The sequence below is a fragment of the Diachasma alloeum genome, unplaced genomic scaffold (genome assembly GCF_001412515.2).
Source record: "Diachasma alloeum isolate Michigan unplaced genomic scaffold, Dall2.0 Dall_scaffold_00336, whole genome shotgun sequence".
Lineage (NCBI taxonomy): Eukaryota > Metazoa > Arthropoda > Insecta > Hymenoptera > Braconidae > Diachasma > Diachasma alloeum.
The window spans coordinates 225,638-251,140 of NW_021680475.1; the positions used below are offsets into that span (position 1 = coordinate 225,638).

The window sequence follows — 25,503 nt, forward strand, 5'->3', positions numbered from 1 at the left end:
AAAACTGTGATTTCTAATTGTCGAAATTTCCCGAAATCCCTGCGAAAATCCCGCTTTTAAAAAATCTCCTCGATATGTACCCGAAATATTTCAACAGTTCGTAATTCCCGAACCGTCCATCGTCCCCCCGACCCGCATAATTCAACAAACCCTTTCAATCCGTTACGAAAAATGTCGCCAGCAATTTTTCAACGACGAAGACGAATTCCTCGGGGCCCATGTAGTGGTAACTGTGATTACGAGCCTACGAGTGTTGGTTTATGCGACTAGAAATTGGAGGGTAAATTGTCAAAGTGGAATAGTCAAAGTTAACTGGGTTCTGCTGATGTGTGCGCTAGATGAAAACTTGACTACTGGTCTATCCTCTGCATTCGTTGCACTCGCAGTGATCGTTGCACACTCGTCGCAACGTCGGACGTATCGTTCGGTATCATAACAACACAATTCCAACATTTCCATCGATTGAATCTTCGAATTGCGAGAAAAAACGAGTTTTCGAATTTTTAAAATTGAAAAAGAGGACAAGTCAGAGTCAACACCAGAGAAAGTAGAATCCACTGGGTCTGCGGGAAGCGTCCAAGCGTCTAGGGGTTTGATCGATCGAGAATAAACTGGGGAGTTAAACGCGAGCGGTGTTAAAGCCTTTTTCTGCCTCTCGTTATTTCCACGAGGAATATTAAATTTTTATTCTTGTTTATCGATTTTTAAAAATATTTTCGACGGAGCGATCGAAACGGTCGACGGCTGTACCACTCACGAAGGGAGGGGCATGCGATTCAACAAACGATGTGGTACTTCGGAGTAGTTGTTAATGTAGTATGTGTGTGACAACGGGATTGACAACATGGATACAGGTTTGTTCATTAAGTATAATCTTCATTTTTGGGGGCATTTTGATTAATTCGAGGGGTCAGGTGGGTCGTCTGGGGATGGTGGATGTATGAAGGGTCATTTCCGATGACAGTAGCATCAAATGACGGATTAAAATCGCTCGATTTAGGGCTGCAGATGCATCTCCCCGAGCACCTGTATTTTTTCAGATTTTTCGAATGCAATAATTCTTGCATTTTCTTTCTATTTACCGCGGATTCAACCCGTAAAGTCTTGAAATTTAATTTCCAATCAATATTCAAGACCTCTACAATTTAATTAGCAAGGAAAATGGGGGGACTCTTGCGGAAAGTCACAGTGAGGGGGGAAAAATAAAGTGGGGTCTCCAAAATGGGGCAAAAAAATTGGCAAGTTTCATAATCGCCTTAACGCTCATTGAGTGTCTCATGTACAATGTTGAAATCCCTTTCGTGACCAAAGGCGGTTCGGTTCAAACGAGGTGAAACTTAGTATCAATTAATTGAGTCAAAAAGCGGTTTGTGTCAAAGGAAACTAGAGTTCGTAATTCACACAACAAATTGGAGATGATTGGGTATTACAATAATGCGGATAATTACGATCGTGAGATGATAATTTACGAATTCCTGAAATTACTGGTATTATCGGGGATAAGAATGCAGTGAAAATCACACGACGGGGAATGAAGAGTCGATTTTTGAGAATTTGGAACGAGGAAATGATCATTTCTACTTTCTTTTGGAGCTTTCTTCAGGCGTACAACATATCCTCCGGGGATTTTTTCGAGCCCAACGCAAGTTGTTGAGTCGTGTTATACCCAGTTTATACGACGTACATTAGGCATGAATGGCATCTACTCTGCCGAGTTGAATGAGAGCAATTTAACTTCTTTAGGTTGCTTAATCGGTAGGAAGTCACATCAAGTCCACATAGGTATAACTTTATACACTGGCCACCTTCACGTTCACTCGAGTATCTTGCCATGTATCTTGACAATGTTCGTATATTCTGAATATAAAAATGAGAGCGATAGATTGATTGAAGGTTTTTATTTATCTCACAGAATTTTAGTTTTTTCCGGGAGACTGCAGAATCACATTTTGATACTGTTGCATTCAATGTCTTTACGATTACATGAAGAAACATGTCTATTTCCTAAATTATTTCCTAAATCTAATTATTATAAGGCGTAGGGTCTCTTCAGGAGATTTTAATCAGAACTGTCGTAAAAAATGTAGTAATTCTAGGAAATTATAGCGTTTTTCTGGTATTTTTACCTACAATATCATATTTTGCACTAAAGTTTTGATGAAAGTTACTACATTGTTTTTTTTTAATTCCATGGAAGATGTTATAGTAAATCTCATGACTGACATTGAATCGAATTTAGGGAAAAAAGGGTTATGAAATTTCAAGTTTTAAGTAGAATTCACGGAAATTGATAAGTTTTCAGTGAAGCATGAATATTCAGAAACAAAATGACATAAATTTTCAATTTTTCCCTGCATTTTTCGGATTTTTCTGAATTTTCACAGAATAATTGAACTGAAAAATCAAGTATTTTATTGATTTCCAAATCATTTGAACAGCAAATCAATGGAATATTTGATTTTTCAATGACAAAATTTCCTGAAATTTCAGTGGAACTGGAACACGAGATTTCTCATATATTGAAGATCGATTAGATATTGTTAAAAACGAATAATTAGTGCAAAAAAAATTGTTTATTGTTCGTTTGCCCCGCAGACGCTTAAAATGTTGAAAACAGTCCAGGGGCTACAATTTCTGAGCTACAGAGGTTCTTTTTGAAAAAATGTGTACAATAACAATTGCGAATTACTTTTTTGAAATGCAACTCCTACAACGCTAATTTCATTTTTTTGCACTAATTATTCGTTTTTAGACATATATAATCGATCTTCAATGCATGAGAAATCTCACTTCAATCGCCCGCGACTTTTGAAATTCGTAGTCTCCAATAATATCAATAGTGTACTCTCTCATTCATTTCGTTGATGAAAAAGGAAACTATACTGTTTCATTTCATTTCATTTTTACTTCGTACAAGCCCAACAGCACACGGCCAATTACAGGATCAAATCAAATAAACATAAAGTATAATAATGAAATCAATAAAATGAACAGTTCAAAATAAGTCTCATGACGAAAAGGATTATTTATATTGCTTATATTATAAAATTAATAGACTACCTAATCTATCTAAATGTCTTAATAATATACGTAATGGAATTTTTTTTTTGTTTGTTTATTTTGTTTTCTTTCTTTCATTTAATTACACTATAGTTACTTTTGGTCGGTTTGCACTGCTATATTTATTACACTATGAAAAAAAAATAAAACTTCTTGGGTTTTCAACTGAAATTTCCAATTTCAGTAATTATTCTCCCATCTGCATGTCAACCAATAGAAATCAGTAATGAAGTGGTAAACGGAGATAAGAAGACTTATCTCCCAGTCAAGTTTTTGAGGAATATTTCCGAATCTAAGGGAGACAGCGAAATTTTTGTAACTACATTTATTGTAGCATTCAATCGGCTCCACAAAAAAGGTTATAATAAAAATTTTGCTATCTCCCTTAGATTCCGAGATATTAATTGAAGACTGGTCAATAGCCAAAATTGACTTATCTCCTTTTACCACTTCGCTACTGTAATGCAGTATTTGACGTTTTGCGGAGGAGTGGCGTTCGAATTATTTCAATGATTTTCGGTTATCTCCGTTCGTACGGGCCGAGACTTCACTTTAGAAAGATCGTTTCGCTATAAAAAAACAAGTAAATTTTTGGAACTGTCTCAGTCTCAAAAGACGTGGGATCGTCTTCTCCGGTCACGAATTGGGATAATTTATCTCGTCACAGTCTCCACTTTTCTTCGGATTTTTGTGTTTAGTCCGGTTTCAGTCTCGGTTTCAGTCTCGGTCTCGGTCTCAAACGCATAAAAAATAGGAAAAAGTAGAGACCGAGACGGGATAAATTCTCTTGGAGCCGTGACAAGGGGAGACGATAACATAAATGACAGTCTGGTATGAATATAGCCTTAACCTGCAAATACGTCGCATCATGCATTTCTATCGATCAAAATTCAGATGGGAGAATTATCCAATCGCATGTCCCTTGGGCACAATTTTCTACAATTTTGGAACATGCGGGCGATTACGGAAAATTCAATGGAATTACAATTTTTTGAACAGCAGGAAGACAAGATTACTTCGACTCACATGATTTTTTAATCAAAATATTATTCAGCATCAAATTACGCTGAATTTTCAATAAATTGAAAATTCAAGATTGATTGACCTGAATTTCCTGATTTTTATGAATTCGGATTAAATAATTGAACTGAAATTTACCATTTCCATTGATTCTCCTCAAATTGTGAATTTTCAAAGAAAAAATTCCTCAGAATTTTAGTGAAATCGCCAGGGGATAATAATTTCCAAATTATACCGGAAATTCTGGCCAAAAAATTTTAAACTCGAAACAGGAATAATTCTTTCAAATGAAACATCATAATAGTTTTTTATACTATCCATCGTAAAAAGCGCGGTAGTGAGGTACATTACCGTAGATTCACATCCAATTAATAATCAATATCTAATTAATAATTAACTATTCTCTTTCCCTTCCATAACGGCCATATCCCTCAAAATATAGAAAAACAACTGCCGAGATAATCGATAATTAAAATAACAAACGTGAGAAACAGAAAAGTCAGCTATTTTCAAACAGTAATATTTTTTTCCAGCAAAATAAAATAAGAGTTTTTTCAATGATAAAATGTAAATTTAGTGATTACAGCAGTGTCTCATTGAATTAGAGTCATATCGGAGAGGGTGCAAGACAGAATGATAGAACGAAACAAAATAGAACATTCAGACGAAAAATTCCCCGGAACGATCCGAAGTTCATCATTAATGTCGCCATCTTTTTAACGCTCTTAATGATTTTTCCACGTCCCTTTTATTTTCTTATTCTTCCTCTCGTGGTGTTCCGTATTTTCTGGGTCACCGCAGACACGGTGAAGAGATTATTAGTACACTCTGCGCCTCCAGGGTATGCGTCAACCAATGTAATAGTACTACAAATTGAATGAAAATTGTATTTGTGGGGGTGTTTACATCGAACCGAGTCATATGAATGAGTTGATTGCTTAATTAGCCTGCCCGAGGACAAAAGAAATATTCTGAAGGATTGGAAATAGCGAAAAACTCGTAATCAAGGAAGTGCTTTTTCCTTTCTCAACGTCAATCGCGTGCTCTCGGTTGTATTATTGAATAACGCGAACGTAGAAGCTTCATAAAATTGAAGTAATCGAGGCGGCCCTAACGACTTACTTCCTACTTGAAGCTTTTGGTTACTACCGGAAGGCATTCGAGGTTCACAAAAAAATTAAACAAAGAGTTTCGGGGAAAAATAGAGAAGAAATCTTGGCGTTTCAGCAAATTATCCTTTCAAGCTCCAGCTGGGAGGGGAGAAGTAAAAAGAAGATTGAAAAAGCTTGCTGGAGATTTTTTTATAGCCTTGAGGGAAACTTTTTGAGCACGGGGGGGGGGGGAATTCATGTCTAACAAAAAGTAACCACTCACAAAGGCGGTAATTTGCGGATTTAATTGTGTATTTTTTTTTATTTGAATTTAATGTAACGAAATGCGAATTGAAAAGTTTGTGAGTGCAGTCTCGGTGAGAACGGTTGAAAAATATATCTAGGGGTCAGGTGGTTTGCCTTTGAAGACTCAAGGGTGACTCGACTCGTATCAAGGTATGCTTCTTGATTATAAAGACGACAGAGAGGGAAGTAAATAGAACACGAGTAACGAGGAGGAGACGGAGGAATTTCCAGCAGCGAGGAGCTAGCTTTACAATATTACGTAAAACGGTGGACATTCCACGACTTCCGTTTGAGGGAGTGGAGCATCCGCGGTTCACTAGATTGAATAGGTCAACAATAATTGTTGTCCTTTGTATATTTATCTAAAAAGTTTTTTGAAAATCCGGGAGTTTCAGCAGTTGACCCCGTTTTAGAGTCTCAGACGACTGATTTCAGATATTTAATTTTTAATAAACGGATTTCTGAATTGAAAATATTGTAAGCGATTGAAATAGTTTTTCGTTTTGATTTACAAGTTTATGAACAGAAAAGTCTGATAAAATTTTGGAAAAAATAATTATAAATCTATTCCATCCTAATCATATTCTGCAACATATTAATATTTTTCGAATCAAACATTTCAAGATTTTTTTACATTTTAATGGGAAAAGAATGAGATTTTAATTGAGTTACAATGAAAATATTCTGTTTTTTCGTATTATTTGTTAACGAAACACAGACTGAGTTTCGACGAAGGAAAAGATTATTATCACGAAATTTATTCATATTTTCATGAATTCCCAACAGTAATCAATATTCTTCAAATCATCCAAATGATAGACCTACCTGAAGAATTTTAGAAATGTTCACTAACGGAGATGTCATTTGTCATTAAAAAACAAGAACCCATTCTCTCAAGTCTAGAACTTGCATGGAAAATACGTCATTTTTGAATAATCAGATTGACTTTTAAATACAAAATCATTCATTCTTCAAACAAAAATATTAATGTTTGATTGAAAATGTCTTATCTTTCACCAAATGAATGTGGCTTAATCTTAAATCAAAGCCATTCATTTTCAAATAAAAAATATTATTCTTGAATAGACATCTTCGGGATATTCTCAATTCAAAAAAGCAATGAATTTCCGATATAGAGTATAATCTTCTCGTACAATTTCACTTCGTCAATCCAAATAATTCAAAGTCCAGCAAATCATTGAGTGCATGACACTGCGTGGGCTAATTGTTTGGTTCCTCGACCTTAATCAATCACCGTGGAATGTCGCGAGATTAAGGCACTTGAACTACTACCAATTACCTGCCATTTAATACAAATCACTTGGCCTTGATTGGTCACCGCGTAATTGAAGATGTTTTGATTGCTAGAACAGGGGTCAAGGATAATCTCAAAAATTTGATTTAGTCTTTGAGTGTTAATGAGACACTCGTCGGGCCTTTGAATATTTTATTCCTCTAAAAATAATTATGTCATTCTCATCAATCCACTTTTTCTCACTTTTAATTTTATGCAGTGGGTAATTGCACACTGCCGGCAATCGAGGACTTTCCACATGACCTGTTTGACGAGGGGCAACGACAAGCCGGTGCTGTCGTCGTACATGTCCTCATATCTCTTTACCTGTTCATCGCTTTAGCGGTAGTATGCGACAAATTTTTCGTACCTGCTGTAGAAAGAATATGCCATGGTGAGTCTATTCAGATTTTTTAATTGCTTTAGAAATTAAATTGCACGAGTAATCACGATCATCACGAGTTTAAATATTTTAGTTTTTATTTCATTTTTATGATGAATGATGCATTCCGGCATGAACATTACTTTTATGTGTCAAAAGAAATAATGACAGATGAATGCATCAGAAAATACATTAAATATTGACAACCAATATTAATGACCAACGATTCGATTCACAATGACACAAAATACATTCTTCAATATATTTTTTGAATAATACTCTCCAATTGAAGTTTTTTTTATTGTTCCAGTGAGAGTTTGGGAAATCGTCATTTAATAATATTTTGTTCTCAATTGAAAAATAAATGTTCTAAATTCGAAAACAGATTATCCTCAAATTAAATATTTTGGTAAAATATTTTCATGCGTTAGAGTTAACCGTAGCAATTAATTTTAATGAGTAACAATTTGATTCATGATGGTAAAAAATATGTTCTCGAATTCAGAATGTCATGTTCAATTGAAAGTTTTTTTTTCATTTTTGAACTGAGAATTTTGGAAAGCTTCGTTCAAAAATAATTCGTTCTTTGATTGAAGAATAAATATTTTCCCTTTAAGAATGGGTTGTTTTTGAGTCTAGAATTTCCACGACATGGGTTAATGTGAAGAACATTTTATTCTCAAATCGGGAATATTGCACGAATTTAAGAGCTTTTTCTCACATTATTTTTCTCGCATTGGAATGAATTGTAACAGATCGATGCCCCATGAATTCATAAAATAATATTGACAATCAGTCTTCACGACTAACAATACAATTCAAGAATGTTGAGAACTATATTATTCAATTGAATATTATTTATCAATTTAATATTATATTCCATTCAAAATATTTTTTATTATTAAATTCCGATTTTTTTTCATTTTTTATAAAGAATATTTTCTTCTTAATTGATGAATAAATCAACGCAATTCATGAATAAACTATTCATGCTCCAAAAATACTACCATGAATCCAGCTTTAACTTTTCATCCCATTTTCATAATGAATTCCAGCATGAAAATAATTTTCATGCATCAGGAGTTGACGTAACAGATGGTTGCCACATAAATTCATCAAATAATATTTCTTAAAAAAAAAATTTCAGCGTTGTCAATGTCGAAGGACGTTGCAGGCGCCACGTTCATGGCAGCCGCGACATCCGCACCCGAGTTGTTCGTCAACGCAATTGGCACATTCATCACCGAAGGTGATATCGGTGTCGGTACAATAGTAGGATCGGCGGTCTTTAATATTCTCGCAGTGCCCGCCTGCTGTGGAATTGGCGCTGGAATGGTGAGTCGACGATTTTTACCCCCATTCAAGACATTTCTCACCCTTCCCTGAATTTCCACATTTTTCAATAGCACGAGAATATTCATCGGTGAATTCACACTACCCATAGATTTTTATCACGCTGAATTCAATGTTTTTTTTTAAATTCTCCTATCACGTCAGGTTTCGGAGAAATAAAATGTTAAAGTTGTCAAATCAATTGGATATTAAATTTTTAAAAAAATAGAAACTAAATAAATTTCAAATGGCATTGAGAGAAATCATTTCAATCGATGGGACCAACCTCCTTCAACACCGGGGCGTAAATTTCCTGAGGAGGTGCATTAAGGATATCCAACCACGTATGAAAAAATCCTGTGGAGAATTCGAACATTTCCCATAGGATTTTTCTGATAGAATTTTCTACAGGATTTCCTATAGGATTCCCTATAGAATTTCCTATCAGATTTATGACCCTAATCCTGACCCTTGTGACCGATTGGTTTCGAGTCTCAATTGTGTGTTACTTTCTATGGAAAACCCTATCGTGATTTCCATAGGAAATTCTATAAAAAATCCTATAGGAAATCCTATAGGAAATCCTATAGGAAATCCCACAAGAAAAATCCTATAGGAAATGTTCGAATTCTCCGTAGGATTTCCTACAGGAAATTCTATAGGAAATCGTATACGATTTTTTCATACGTGACTACTTTGTTCCAGTTGGCAACTTTTTGTCAGTCGAGATTTCTATTTTGTCGAAAACCTGGCCATCTCCATACATTTTCGAATTTTTTATTGTTTGATACATCTTTTCTGGAATTTCTTCAATGAATACTGTGGACACTATCTTATTTATTTTCACACTTGACTCTCGTTGGTCTAACCTCTAATGATCGTACGGCAACACTGCACATGTGTTTCATATAACCTCGCAAATTCGGTCCGAATAGTCACTTGAGCGGACCGTTGCCAGACGTCGGAAATGCGCTGATTCAAACCACTCAATATGGCCGTCGTGCCAATTGAGAAGCTTTTAATTTGATTATTTGCAATTGTCTGTCCGGAAACTTATGTTTTTTCAAGTCACAATAAAACTGGAGAGTATAACGAACAAAGTCATATACGATTATGTGTACGAGAAAATGCTGTAACATGAACTATTTGATTGAAGGTAGCAGTATACAGCTCTTATAGTCGCAATGTACTGAATTTCGATTTTTCAAAAAACGATTTCTCCAAAAAATGTTCGGAGACTAAAGTTGATATTATGCCTCAAAAATACTCTTGGTCTATTCTGTAAACTATGAAGACGATTTCCCCTAGAAAAAAGTCGTGGGTTATTAGAGCGAGACTTTTCGTACGTTGAAGATGAATTATATAGATCTGAAAACGAATAATTAGTGCCAAAAAAAAATTTTTTTATTGTTCGTTTGCCCGAAAACGCTTAAAATGCTAAAAACAGTCCAGGGCCTCCAATTTTTGAGCTACAACAGAATTTTTTTCTTCAAATTTTTTGGAAAAATGTGTGAAATAATAATTACGAGCCAGTTTTTTGGGATTCGACTCCTACACAGTTAATTTCGGTTGTTTTCATATAAAAAAATTCACTATTTGTGTAAAAAAAATACAAAAAAGCAAATTTAACCATGTAAGAGGCGATTAAAAAAAAATAGCTCGTAATTGTTATTCCACATATTATTCCGAAAATTTTGAAAAAAAAATCCGTCGTAGCTCTAAAATTGGAGGCCCTGGACTGTTTTTGGCATTTTAAGCGTTTTCGGGCAAACGAACAATAAAAAAATTTTTTTTTGCACTAATTATTCGTTTTCTGATCTACATAATCGATCTTCAATGTATGACAAGTCTCACTCCAATAACCCACCACTTTTAAAACTCATAGTAGTGTCCCCTTAAGTAATATAAAAATAAACTCTAAGGACGATTTTTAAATCATTTCTTGCGCTGATCAATTTCGAGTTTACTCAGAAGTCCTTTACTTTAGAATATCACGACATCAGTATCTCAGTAAACTTTTCCATTCTATGTCAGCGAGCCTGAAAGTACATGAGTCCCTCGACTCCTCCCCCAGTAGAGTCAGTATTGTTTTACTTCGAACTGATAACTCATCACTGTATGGGTTATGCTATAGTTGGGTTACGTTGAAGAGTATATGGGGATTTGTATGGCAACGTATGGACTCCCCGTAGAAACGTCCGATTTACTTGTCACTCTGATTATTTTTGTGGACGTCCACATGAAAAGAGCTGCCTTCAACATTTTATTCCTCTAGAACCTGTCGTGCGAGGGAAATTTTTCAGGAACCATTGAATTCAGCGTGAAAAAATCTAGGATGACATGAATTTCGCTTTCAGCTTTAAACTCGGCCTTATTTTGTCGGACATTGTAATCGAACATTGAATCTTTATTTGATAATAAAAGCACTCGTAATTGTTTTGATAACATTTCTACAGTCGAGATTGCGTATATCATCAGTGATTGAATGTTTACAACTTTACGATTTTATCTTAGATTTTGCATGATTTTATTTCTTTTGCTGAAAAAATTATCTCATATTTTGCATTATTTGTATTTGCGAATGGAAGCATTTCGTAATCGTTCAAGTCCCATCATATCGCTCCTGATCCAATATTGGTCATAATCCAAGTGACTTGCTCAATTTTTTATCATTTGGATATCATCAATTTCATCACCTCGAATCAGCAAATGACCGCAGAGGCCAATGACTACGAAAGAATCTAGAAATTCGGTCGAACACTTCTCCACAACATTAGAATACAATGAAAATCGCACCATTCATTATTGAATTACAGTATGTTATTTTCGATTTTTTTCCAGAAATCAGTTTAAATAATGATGACTGAAAAAGTCATCAACAAAACTGATAGAATGGCGGCTTAAAAAATTGGCGTCATGGTCTCATCATCCATTTAGATAATAACATAATGAGCTTTGTGGCTTCAGGGTTGTCATTTTGTCCCGCACTGAGAAAAAAAATTACTTTTGCCAAGTGAATTTACTAATTGCTAGAACATCCACACATTTCAAATGCAAATATTTATATACATTTACTTGTGGCAAGTGAATTTACTTGGCAGGAGTAATTTTTTTTGTCAGTGCGCAGTCTCATTTTGCACCGGTTTCCCCTACACTGAGAAAAAATTATTTTTTTTACAAATATGTCTTCACTTTTATCAAGAAATTTATAGCTCGAAAATTGTCAAGAAGAAAATATCTTATACTGAGGAAGAAAGAACTTTCATCAGGAGATTCAGTACTTGTCTCAAAGACGAGGATAATTTGTTCATGGCAAGAAAGTGTCGGATCAATTTATCCAATAGTTTTTAAGTCTCAAGTTCAAAATAATTTCATGCAAAAACCATTTGACCTGGTTCAAGGAGTCGCTTTCTTCTTGTGAACAAATTCCCCTGCAGTATACAGACAAACAGAATTTATTGACGACAGGTTTCTTTTCCCAGTGTGAAATATTTTCTTTTTGTTAATTTTTTAGCCATAAGCTTCATCATACAAGTAAAGACGTACTTCTCAAAAATCTTTTTTTTCTCAGTATGTAATAAAATCAAAGTTTAATCTATTATACTCGATTGTTAGTAATAGTTATACGAAGTTATAAACAATGCAACTATTCACACCTTATGTTGCACGCAAAATATTAAAGAGGAGACTACTATCAGTTTTAGAAAACTGAAAAAAAAAAATTTTCACCGGGGGCCAAAGTGTCAGTTTTTGGATTTTTTCAGGGGGAAAGTCGGTCAAAGGGTCACGAGGACCAAAGTGTCAGATCTTGGATTTTTCCAGGGGGAAAGTCGACTTTCGCCAAAATCGAATTTTTTAGCCGGGTGAACGTTGATTCCAACTATTTGAGCGACGGCTATTCAGAACTCTCAAAAGTATGTGGAAAAAGTGAAAACTGAAAAAAAAAATTTTCACCGGGGGCCCAAGCGTCAGATCTTCGATTTTTTCAGGGGGAAAGTCGGTCAAAGGGTCACAAGGGTCACGAGGACCAAAGTGTCAGATCTTGGATTTTTCCAGGGGGAAAGTCGACTTTCGCCAAAATCGAATTTTTTAGCCGCGTGAACGTTGATTCCAACTATTTAAGCGACGAGCTATTCAGAACTCTCAAAAGTATGTGGGAAAAGTGAAAAAAAAATTTTTTCACCGGCGGCCAAAGTGTCAGATTTTGGATTTTTTCACTGAAAAAGTCGGTCAAAGGGTCACAAGGGTCACGAGGACCAAAGTGTCAGATCTTGGATTTTTCCAGGGGGAAAGTCGATTTTCGCCAAAATCGATATTTTTCGCCGGGTGAACGTTGATTCCAACTATTTGAGCGACGGGCTATTCAGAACTCTCAAAAGTATGTGGAAAAAGTGTAAACTGGTAAAGTTTTTTTTTCAGATTTTCAAAGGGTCAGATTTTCCGTTTTTCCAGGGGGAAAGTCGACTTTCGCCAAAATCGAATTTTTTAGCCGCGTGAACGTTGATTCCAACTATTTAAGCGACGAGCTATTCAGAACTCTCAAAAGTATGCCTACTGACATAAAAAAAATTTTTTGCACTAATTATTCGTTTTCAGTATATAATCGATCTACAACGTATGAAAAGTCTCACTCTAATAACCCACGACTTTTAAAATTCATAGTAGTCTCCCCTTAACACAAAATGTTTTCTCCAAAAAGGGCATGAAAATAATTTCGTGCATCAACTTGCCGCCAAAACCTTGGAATGCAATTGACGCCATTACCTCCGCATGTCCTCATCAACGACGTCGATTAATAACGCCCGAATGAATGCCCGTCTCACCTCCGATATTACGGAAATGTGTACTTGTCCCTTGACAAAACCCCGGAACAATGAGACAAGAAAATTTCACCTCCTAAATTCCCCGGATGTTCTTGGAATCTGCCGCTATTGTAGCTTGTCGAGAATGTCACACCATTCACCCCCTCCATCACTCTCACTCCCCCTTCCACCCTCGCATTTTGCCCGTGGGTACTTAACGCGTCATTCTCCATTTACATCGAGCCGAGAGGCTAGTGTAATATCGCGAGAAAGCTCGAGGGCTGCTAATGGCGTATAGTAGGAACGAGGGGCTAAGAGTACCTGTGTTTGTAAACATGCTTCGGGTTAACGCTCAGTTGAAGTCTCACATTCCCATGAAATCAGAAACCCACTTGTGTTTATAATACTATGCATTTGATAGTCACACCTTCTTAACTGTTCAAAATAGGTTGAGTAATTTATTTTGTTACTGAGGCATTGGGCCTGCGTCTGAAAATTTATTCATTAGAGAACATTTTGATAAAATTAAGGAAGAAGAGGGCAACTTCATTTTTATTTTCTTCATTTTTCAATCCAATGAGCAAAGACAGAAAAATCGAATGCCAAAATCTAGTTCTATTTGAGAAATATGGACCGTCAATGTTTCAGTAACTGCCGTTGCCCCAGGTTTGGCCACCCTCAGCGATTTCTTAAAGGGAGACTACTATGAGTTTTAAGAATCGCGAATTGGTGTGGGATTTCTCATACATTCAAGAAAGATTATATATATCTAGAGACGAATAATTAGTGCAAAAAAATTAATTGTTTATTGTTTGTTTGTCCCAAACCCGCTTAAAACACTGAAAATAGTCCAGGGCCTCCATTTATTGGATTACAGAAGTATAATAATAATTGCGAATTAGTTTTTTTTTAATTCGACGCCTACGCAGCTAACTACGTTCAGTTTAAAACAACAATTTACGCCATTCATGCAGAACGAGCAGAAAAATTATCCTTTAAATATTTAAAATAAATTCTTCATTTTTTCAAAAACATTTTTCGGGCTATTTTAAATAAATGGTGCAATTTGTTATTTAAAAAAATTACGAAATGAGCTGTGTAGGAGTTGAATTAAAAAAAAATTCGTAATTGTTATTGTACACATTTGTTCAAACATTTTGAAAAAAAAGAAAGCTCTGTAGCCCAAAAATTGGAGGCCCTGGACTATTTTTAATATTTTAAGTGTCTGCGGGGCAAACGAACAATAAACAATTCATTTTTTTGCACTAATTATTTTTTAAACATATATAATCGATCTTCAATATATGAAAAATCCCACTCCAATAGCTCACGACTTTAAAAACTTATAGTAGTCTCTTCTAAATAGAGAGAATTTAAAATTAGCCGAGAAATAGTAAACAAATCATTTTTGTGCAAAGGGTATTCATCTTTAGTGCAAATTTTCTATTCCTCAAACATTAAAAATTACATAAGAGTGTCCGCAATCTGTCGAAAAGTAACATTGAGACAGTTTCTTTGACGCCTTCAGAATTTTTGATTATATTCTAGTCAATTGTTGAATTCTAAATTTTGAAATGTCCTTTTTATAAATTCTTAGTCTAGTTGTGTTCTCATTTGAGAACCAATGAGGACCAATGCTTTTATAGAAAAGAATCTTCTGTTTTTGCAGTATTTCTTTCAAGTAAATATGGTCTACATATTAGGAAATTGTTCTCTCGGTGCATTTTTGTTCTTCGCACACTTTTTTTCGCACTATTTAATTTCCAATTCAAGATATTGAAGTTCGATCAATGAGAAACAAATCGAATAAAAAGTAACTGCTCAGGTCGTTCCACTGGATTGGTGGCCAGTGAGCAGGGACTGTTTGGCCTACGGCGTCACAGTTGCAATCTTAATCTGCATTATTCACGATGAGAGGGTGGAGTGGTACGAGGCACTGTGCCTGGTCCTCCTTTACATCGTTTACATCGCCGTTATGTACTGGGACAAGTCCTTCCAACGGTGTACGAGATTCCGGACGAAGAACAGCGCCTCATCTTCAGAGGATGGGCGAATTACTCCAGGTAAATCAATGCAAAATAAATGAGATAAAGCTTCCTGTTCAGTCCGGTGAAAGGTCAACCGTCCGGTTAGTCGGATAATTAAAAACCGAAACCCCGATATTGGAAACAAAATAAAAGGCTAACGTCATTCATGAAACTCGGGTTTGGGGCAATTTATCGGGGAGGATATTTGCGATGAATTGGGATTAATTGAAAATAAATATGAGAGTTCACATGCAGGTGTGGAAATGGAACAGAATGAAATAATAACGGTACACTGTTGAAAAAATTTGGCTGAATTTTCTGGGAAAAGACCTTGAATTCGATTTAAGGGGAAAAAGTCAATGGAATTTCCAGTTTCTTCGAAAATTCAAGTAAACTCCTACTTTTTCAGCCCCGGGAGACAGAAGTTCCTCAATTTACATGAATTTTCAAGTTGAAATGAATATGGAAATTGAATATGAAACTTCTTTGAATTTTCAGTTATTTTCAGTTATTATTTTCAATTATTATTGCTAGTTTTGATTTTTCATGATTTGACACAACCCGTTTTGTCCCACCTCTATTGTTTATTAACTTTATTTTTCTGAAATCACCGAGTTCGAATTAATGAAATCATTCGAAATCATGATATCACCTCCCGTGGCGCCCGAAATCATGAAAATAATCCGAGCTCGACTTCATTTCGAAACCATGATGTCACTCAATTATGGAGTGAGTAGCCCCTCGTAATGAACAAATTCTATGACAACTCAATTATAATAGAAATCCAATAAAGCTCTTACAAAGTTCCAGTAAATTTCCCCTCATGTGGATTTGGATTAAAATCGAAGAAAGTAGAAAGAGTGATCAACATCTTTCAGATGGTTCATGAAATTTATCTGATAAAACGGGTATGGAACAGCTTAAAACACGTTTCTCCCCAGTATCCGGAGGGTGAATCGATCTCATGACCCAGTCACGAAAAGATATCGATTCTGCCTCCCGGTGTTGCCCTCACTTTTCCCCATTGGAACGGACATTTTACTGAATAATGCAGGGGCCATGTTGAACGGAAAATAAAAAACTATTTAGTTTCGAATGCACCAGTGGGATGCCATTAATACATTTTTTTAATGGTCCTATTTACTCGAGGACTGATTAATTTGAATGCAGTCGTGTTATCGAGCATGCGGTATCATTCTTTCATCGAATTCTCTTGATTGTTTTTCGCCACAGGAGACGCTGGGGAAATGCACTTATCAAGATCCGATAAATTGCAGTCGCCGGGTGAGAGAGTTGAGCAAATTGCAACCATCGATGTACCACTGCAGAATGGTGGCACTAAAAGCCAGGAGGAGAATCACGATGCTGGTGAGTTTGAGTGACGTTGGAGTATTTAATTGTTCTGGTGTGGAAGCGAGGTGTTGTGAATAACACACTTCTATATTTCAAGAGATTTTCCGCTTTTAGTCTTACTGGGGTATCGTGCATACCTATCGAGCCATAAGCCATAGTTATACGCTGTAAAAAATTTTCATCTGAAATTTCCGGTACACTTTTTGGAAATTTTTATGGAATTTAATTACCACTGAAATTTCAAGGAATTTCGTCACTGAAAATTCAGAATTTCGCGGGATAATCAAAGAGAACTGTGAATTTCAGTTCCATTTTTCCCTGACAATAAATAGAAGATCAGAAAATTCTGGTGAATATATTCTTGAATTTTCGGGACAGTGACACTGAATACGATTTAGGGAGAAAAAATCTTCAAATTTCAGATTTCACTGAAAATTCAAAGTACAGTCGAGCATTAAAGTTGGCGAACAGCCTGAACTTGCATTCTATGTGTCCTGTTTACGAACTTTAGTGCTCAACTGTAATTTGGCACTGAATATTCATATTATATTGAAAATTCAAATGAATCAAGGAATTCTCGTCTTTATGATGCTTAAAATTCTGGAATTTTACAGAATTTTCAGTGAAACCTGAAACTTCACAATTTTTTCCCCCTAAATCGCATTCAGTGTCACAGTCCTGAAAATTAGGAGTCAACTCTTCATAAAATTTAATTTTTTTCTAACACCGTAGTTTACGATAGTTATAGTTATAGTTGACGTATATCCCTAGAAAACACTTTTTCTGAAGATTGTCCCCATGTCTTCTATAGATAACGTTTATAATAGTCCCCAACTATTGAAAAAAATTCCAACTAGCTGTGCTACGCAGTTTAGGAGATAATGAATAATAAAAGAAAAACCGAAAAATCATCTTATTTTGGTACCGAATATTCCTGTTTAACTGAAAATTGAAGTAAGTTTTGACATATCCGTTCTACTTCTCCTACCTCGACCCACTTGAATTCCACTTGAAACTCGAAATGTCATAAGCTTTTGCCTCCTGAATGGAACTCAATGTCATTCTTCTGAAAATTGCTCACATGATGTCATGCAGATTCTTCCAATCGACAGCAAATTCTTCCGTATTTTCCATCTTCTCAAAACCGAAAAATGTCCCTTTATTTTGATGTCATGGAAATCTCAATTTGACAAAATTTCCGAATTTCTTAATTTTTAATTTCCAGATTATGAATATGAATTGCTCGTTTGGCCAGCCCGAGGAGGATGGATCCGAAAAACCGCCTGGATCCTCACCTGGCCAATTCACCTCATCTTCATGTGTACAATCCCCGACTGTGAGAAGCCAAGATTCAAAAAATGGTTTCCAATAACATTCCTCATGTGCATCATATGGATAGGCTCACTCAGTTACGTCGTAGCCTGGATGATCACAATTATCGGTAAATACATCAGCCTGGCATTGAGAAATACCATTTATCAAGCTAAAATCCATTATCTTATCGTGTCGTTGTAATTTTGTCCACAATAGGCGACACACTGAAGATACCAGACTCGGTTATGGGTATAACATTTTTAGCTGCTGGAACTAGTGTGCCAGAAGCTGTCTCAAGTGTTATTGTAGCGAAACAAGGTGAACAAATGTTCATATTCCTGAAACAACATTCTCACGTATTTCACGAGCCACTTGAGTACTCTATTATCTCTTAGATTCATTAGAATCTGAGAAAACCACTGCAGTTCAATCCTTCAAAAATTGATTTAACACTTTGTCATTATGCGAATGAAGATTAATCCCCAGATAGCACGATTTTTTTTCTCACCCTCGCAGTAGTATATACTTCAGACAATTCTCTCGTGTTTCAGGTCACGGATCGATGGGAATCAGCAACTCGATCGGCTCAAATACATTCGACATACTGCTGTGCCTCGGCTTACCCTGGCTCATCAAGTCATCATTCTCACCGACTATTCCTGGTCGTCACTTCATAAGCATCAACTCCGGTGGTCTAGAGTACAGTGCAATATCACTACTCTCGACTCTATTACTCCTATACATAGCGTTTGCATCAAACAAATTTCAGCTTGATCAGAAAGTTGGACGTGCTTGTCTCTGCATGTACGCAGTCTTTCTCATTCTCGCCTCGCTTATCGAGCTCAATGTATTCTTCAGGGTAAATCTTCCAACTTGCAAAAAAACAGTCAAGTGATATGAAATTTCCTAGAATCTCAATCATTATCATTCAATTATTATTTTTTTGTAATTCTTCTGAGAATTGGGGTTTTGCATGAAATCAGAATGGAAAATATTAGTTGAATATTTCGAGGAATATTTAATGCTCTCCATTCTATTTTCATTTTCGACAATAATAAACACGTACGAAAAAATTTCGTAGGAACACCTAGTATTTTAGTCAGGACATTTTATTGAATTTCTGTTGAACTTCCTTAGAAAATTCTAATCGTTTCCCGTGGATTTCATTGAAGGACGTCGTTCTTCTGCGCATTTTCTTTTCAATTAAAATGTTGAGTTGAAAATGTTTTACAGAAAAAATCAACAGATGTTGATGTTTTACTTGGAGTCTTCTGTCCTATTTCAGAAACCAAAAATCTGTCTTATCGTTATTTCCTCACTCTTATTCTGACCCTTAGTTTCTGATGCTCATTCTGATTGTATTTGTTTACTTCTATTCTGACTTTTATTCTCACCCCTATTTTTTGACTCTTATCTTAATTCCCTGTTCTAATTTTATATCGCCAGAAGTCGATTTAGAATTCTATAATATGGACAGATACGACTCACCTTGTGGAGAAGGTTTACGTTTTGATTTTTTCCTCAACGCAAGGAGTAAAAAATCCAGTGAAAAAATTCAAAAACTTATATCTCAGTAGAATAGGTTACATAAAACATTCAAAATCTATTGATTTCTTCCATAAAATATTTTTTGCATCGAACATTTCTGTCCAAAAACTAATAGAGTTTTCGATAGAAGTACAATAGAATGTCCTAGGCTGCGCTCAGTTTTTCTATCGAATGTTCTCGTACGTGAAATATCATGCAAAGCCCAAATCATTGATCTACCACTGAGATATTCGGATTACGGTCTGAGTGTGCTGGCATTTTTTTTCGTTATTATTTCTTTCACAAGAAAACACGTGTCGTCAGAGGTACATGAGGGGGTGTTTCTGAAGCACCAGAATGGCTGTTATATAACACCCTGTCTTTAAAGGTGCGCTACGTAATATCGACTCAGAGACTTTCAAATTTATTCGCATAAAATATCTACATGGGCGCACACGTATTATTTTCCCCCCTTCGCCCTCCCACTACCCTATTCTACTCTTTGTGTACAGTTTTTATCACACACTTGATACCAAGAATTCAAAAAGGCATTTTATACGTTCATAACTCTTCTGGAATTTTTTTTTCCCCCTTCCTTTAGAACACTCGAGACTCAACTTTTAGCCGAAGATTATTATTCTCGTGTATTATTTCAGTGTCTGTTAATTTCTAGGGAATTCTCTCAGCTCTCTCTTTCTCTCCCTCGCTCTCTACTTGATAGTGACTATTTTGGTAATTTTTAAGTTAAGTGGACATCATTTTTATTTTTATTTTTTTGGCACGAAGATTGAAACAACGAAGTTGATAATGAGTGCCGGCAAATGAGTCAATTATTGCGTCGATTTTAGGTCAAGGTTGCACAAGTGGAAAATTTTATTCTTGGAAATTGTTGAATTAAGGAAAATTGAAAAGTGGAACATACGTAGCTAGTTAAATTTACGACTTAAGATTAATAAATTGCAGTAATAAATTATTATAAAAGAATAGTTATTGGATAATTATTTAATTACTGAATCAGTACTGAGACTCTGTCTCCTTCATAGTCAAGTTGAATTGAATTGAACTTTGTGGACCTACAAGGAGACAGCACATTTCTGAGTGCATTTCATTGTCCGTTTCAATTCAGTACGGCGTCAATGATCTGCAGGGTACATGCTTTCTAAAGGAGAGTTGAGAAGTGAAGGATGGAGGGGAAAAGTTCGAACGCATCTTCTGCATGATTTGTTTTTGCAGGTCGTGGGGGGAGTGGAAATTCAGTGACCATAAAGCGATACAATTACCTGCTCGATGATTATATTCAAGACACCTTGATTGATTATCATTTGAATTTGATGAGAAATTAGCGCAGAAGTTCTTCTCTCTGGACTCAATATAGTTTTTGATGACAATTAGGAGAACAATACATGAATTACAGTAGACTCTCGTTATAGTCGCACTCACGGGGCTGTAGGGGCAGCCGATTCTGAGAATGGGACTGTATTTCTCTTCCCCCACCAGGCGCTCACGGTAAGCCTAAATTCCGGGAATCGGGAGCGATAAGAAAATAAATTTTACTCCAATTATTTTTCTCTTCAATTTGCATTGAACATTTTTATTAAATATAAAAATGATTTTCATTAAACACTTTTATTAAATTAACAAAATGAATTGCGTTGAACACTTTTAGTAAATTAATGAAATGAATAGAAATATTAATAACATCGCATTGTTCAATACACTCCAAAATTTATTCACTTCATTCAAATAAAAAGCAGGATTATGCACCACTGCAAAGACCCTCTCTTGGTGACAGTCAAGAGTGAACTGAATTTCTCTCTCGCAAATTCATTTTTCCTAAATTTTATTTCCCGAATTTCTTAGAAAGCAAAACAAAGCCCATTCCGAGAAAACACAGGGGCATTTAAATCCACACCTCGGAGCTGGTACGGAGTGGGGGAAGCGCTCGAGCTCGAAAAAATCGATATGAGGGGAAATGCGACTATAACGAATGCGACTATAACGAGAGTCTACTGTATTTTAAAAGCGAGACCTGTTCGTTGCACCTTGTTTATTTGGGAAGAGATTTCTTTTCTGCATTCAAATCCTGAAACATTTGTCGTTTTTTTACGTAAAAATGAGAAAGTCAAATGAAAATTTCATAACCTTTATGATCTCTCTTATAAATGCATTATAAGAGAGAATGATAAATGGAAGAAAATTCAATCAATTATGCACTGATTGATCCACTTTGGCCAATCCCCTTGGACACACTATTTTGTGTACTAGAGCGTACGCGCGCTCTCCCGCGCGCTCATGTCATTTATTTATGAAAATGTCAGGTTTTTCAATTAAAACAATTGACAATCTATCATTTCAAACCTTCTATATTTTTTTCAGAAGAAGAATTTCTAGAATTTTCTCAAATCGAAAAGAAAAACGAGACTTTTCTTCCCTTTCAAATACAGGAAACGCCATGTGCACGTCTAAAAACTGAAAAGCACTAAATTTATCCCGTTCACGAAAAAAGGAGCATCTAAGAACCCACGAAACAAGAAAGATATTATTAGATTTTGAAGTTATATTCTAGTGCGTGTTTCAAACTTTAAAATGAGATAAAGCTCATTTAAATCTAGAGAGGCAAAATCGTACTACAGAATTAAAATTATTTTATTACATACAAAATCAGGTAACTGTATTGTACAATTTTTCAATGTTTATTAAATTAATTGTCAATCAACATTTTCAATTTTTCACATATTTTGTAAATTACTAATCAACAAAAAATCGCAAAAATGATGATCATTAGATCAATTGAAAAATCAAATTCAGATATTTGGAACCAATTCTGTAATTATAATTTTGAAAATCCAGAACGGCCTCTGCCTCATTTAACTTTATTCAGTGTATGAATTCAAAGACCCAAACTTCTCCCAAAAATTTAATTTCAAATTTATGAAATCATTTCGTAAGTCAATCGTAGTCACGAAATCAAGTCGCGTGACGCTTGAGGTAAAAAACTAAACCATTTGGGAACCATTGCGACGTACGTGGGATCAACTCCATTTTTAAGTCATTATGTCACGTGATTATGGAGAGAGTAGCTCCTCGAAAAGTCCAATAATCGAAATAAAAATACAGCATTATCCTTTCCGCTTCCGAACAGAAGTCTCCTCTCACTTTATGACAGATTTCAGGCATCAAAGGTGAAATTCACCTTCAAACTGAATGTAAAAAATTGTCTGGGATCTCCATCCAGTCACTGGATAGGGGATAATCCACTGAGTATGCTTGACTTTTCAGCTCATTGCGTCAAAGCAGAGAGAGGAAAAGGGAAAAAAACTATTTGCATAAAATTAAGAAGTGAAAGATGGAATAAAAAATTGTTTCCCAGTGAATATTTCACCGGAGCTGCAGCAAAATGATCATCACGTTGAGAATAACCCCAAAAAATTCTCTTAAAAAATTCTCTCGTGCATTCTGGCACTCGAAGACAAAACAACAATATTCGAAAACCCGGAGCCTTGACCTTGATGATCCTGGCAGAGATACCACCGAAATATATGCGTATACACATCCCAGTTCCGTTACATTGAAAACACAAGAGCAATCCGTCTGTCTTTTTCCCCTTCCTCTTACAGACATTCGCCAGTAGTGACCCCCGTGCGGTGGCAGACAGCTTGGAGCCGTTCCCTCTCCATTGCGCTCTCGCGCAAGGGGAAATTTCGTACGGGGGTTTCTCCCAAGTCGGTCGCTGGGTCAGTAATTGGGGAATAAATAGGTGAGACATACCTCAGGACATATTTACCTCCAGAAATACCAACGAAACTTTCCACTCACACCGTTAGAAAATTTCTCTTCAAATTTCAAGTGAAACAGCTTGAAATTGCTAACAACGACAAAGTTACATGAAATTTCTGGATATTTCTTTATTGATGAATCAGATAATTTTTGGAATATTCAAGTAATTCTCGATTTTAAAGTCCATACGGCACTGGAAATCCTTGAAAATTTTGAAAATTCACGCAACAACTTCTTTGAATTCTCAATCGATTGAAAATTGAATTGTAGGCGATGTTCAATTTTCACGTTGAGTTTGAAAATTCTAGCTTTTATTGAAAAAATCAATGATTGTTTAACATGAAAAATCCAATTTTCTGGAATTTTCAAGATGAATCATAAAATTAGTGAGCGCTTTCATTTGAAATTGAATTCAACCTCACAATATTGAAAATTCAGATGACGCTGTGACTGAAATTTCAAGAACACTCATAAAAAAGTTTATTTATGCCAAACAAATTCATTTGAGACAATGAAATGTATGAAAGTATGATAAATTTATAATACTGTACGCTGTAAATTTTTAAAGCAACAATTTGAAATTTCATGGAAAGTTTAGTAATAATTATCGAGAGTGACATTAAAATTGATTTACGAGAACAGAAGATAGAATTTCAAATTGCAATAAAATTCCAAGTGGTTAAGCACTAAGAAAACGAGAGTACCTCAAATTACTTGAATTTTCAATCAAAACATGAATATTCACCGAATAATTTCACTGAATTTTCGTAGAATAATCAAACAGAAATTTACCGTTTCCACTTCCTCATTCATAGAATTATAAATTCGAAGTGAATATATTTCACTAGAACCATATTGTAATAAAAATCGCGGCGAAATGTTCCCGAACTTTCAGCCACAAATTTTGAAGAGTGTAAATCTAGTTCACATGTGGAGAAATTTTAAGCATTTATTCATCCGAACCATTCGTTCCGTATAAATTAATTTTCCCTTCCCAAAACCTTAAATTAAATTTCAATAAATTCAGAAGAATTCCCCGTGCTCCATTCCTAAATTGCTAAATACCATTCAAAAGTTATTGAATCAAACGTCATACACAAATTTGCATTGTTACAAATTTCAACCCAAAAATTTTCAACAATGTAAATCTAGATAACGCGTAAAAAAATTTTGAGCCTTCATTTTCCTTAAACATTGGTTCGGCGCAAATAAATTTTCCCTCCCAAAGCCTTCAATTAAATTTCAATGAATTCAGGAGAAATTCCCGACCCCATTCCTAAATTACTGAACATTATTGCCAAGTTATTGAATTAAACGTCATAAAAAACTGCACTGTTGAAAATATTCCCTCAAAAATTTCCAACAAATCTTTCCATCACGCGTGATGTAAACCCACATCACGCGTGTAAAATTGTTGAGCATATTTATTAATCCATATATTAACCAATTACACCATTGGTTCAGCACAAATAAATTTCCCCCTCCCAAAACCTTCAATCAAATTCCAGCAAATTCAAAAGAACTCCCTCCCGCCCCTGCTAAACCGCTAAATATCATCCAAAAGTCATTGATTCAGCCCCATAAAAAAATCTGCATAAATAACCAAAACCCAGCATTCTCCGAGAACCTGCAGCTATCTCTCGCGTCAGCGTTTGGATCTGCAATGCGGCGTTGCCGACGAGAGTTCGTTGAGTTCGTTTCGGGTACATATACCACCACCACCCCTCGTTGCACCGTTTTATACGCGAAAACCTGGTCTCCCCCGCCCCCACCCCGTGCGACTCCCCAAAACCCACGAGGTTCCCTCTCTCTCCCTCCCGCAGCATGCACTTGGTTGCATGCCTCCCACCTATCTAAACTGTGTCCATATATATTCAGCCCTATATATGTATTAAATACCCAAGTCGATCCATGCGCTGGATGCAACGGTGTCATGCGCCCTTGCCGCTTAAACCCCCCTCCCCCTCCCTCTCCCTCGCCACCCCTTTCCCTCTCCCTCTCCCTCTCCCTCCCCCATCCCATCCACCACTGGCTCTTTATCCATTTGTCTCAGTCACACCGGCAAACACTGAATCGCTTCATCTTTCACCTCCCACCTTATTCCTCCGTATATATAACTGAATGTCCCCCACCCCCTTCACCCACTTTCGTACACCACCGAACAAACCAACCACCCCCTGGCACGGGTACCTGAGTACCGAGCGCAGTGTTGCCTACT

The 25,503-nt window shown here is 35.9% G+C and overlaps 1 protein-coding gene across 1 annotated transcript; it reads left to right on the forward strand.

The window, feature by feature from the left end:
* Positions 1–320: 320 nt before the first annotated feature.
* LOC107040454 (sodium/potassium/calcium exchanger 4) lies at positions 321–20,494 on the forward strand. The gene is made up of 8 exons (XM_015260545.2): positions 321–854; positions 6,992–7,165; positions 8,301–8,488; positions 15,113–15,350; positions 16,548–16,682; positions 17,893–18,108; positions 18,198–18,299; positions 18,533–20,494. Exons 1-8 carry the CDS (start codon positions 845–847, stop codon positions 18,874–18,876), a joined length of 1,407 nt encoding a protein of 468 aa, XP_015116031.1. The 5' UTR covers positions 321–844; the 3' UTR covers positions 18,877–20,494.
* The last annotated feature ends 5,009 nt before the right edge of the window (positions 20,495–25,503 follow it).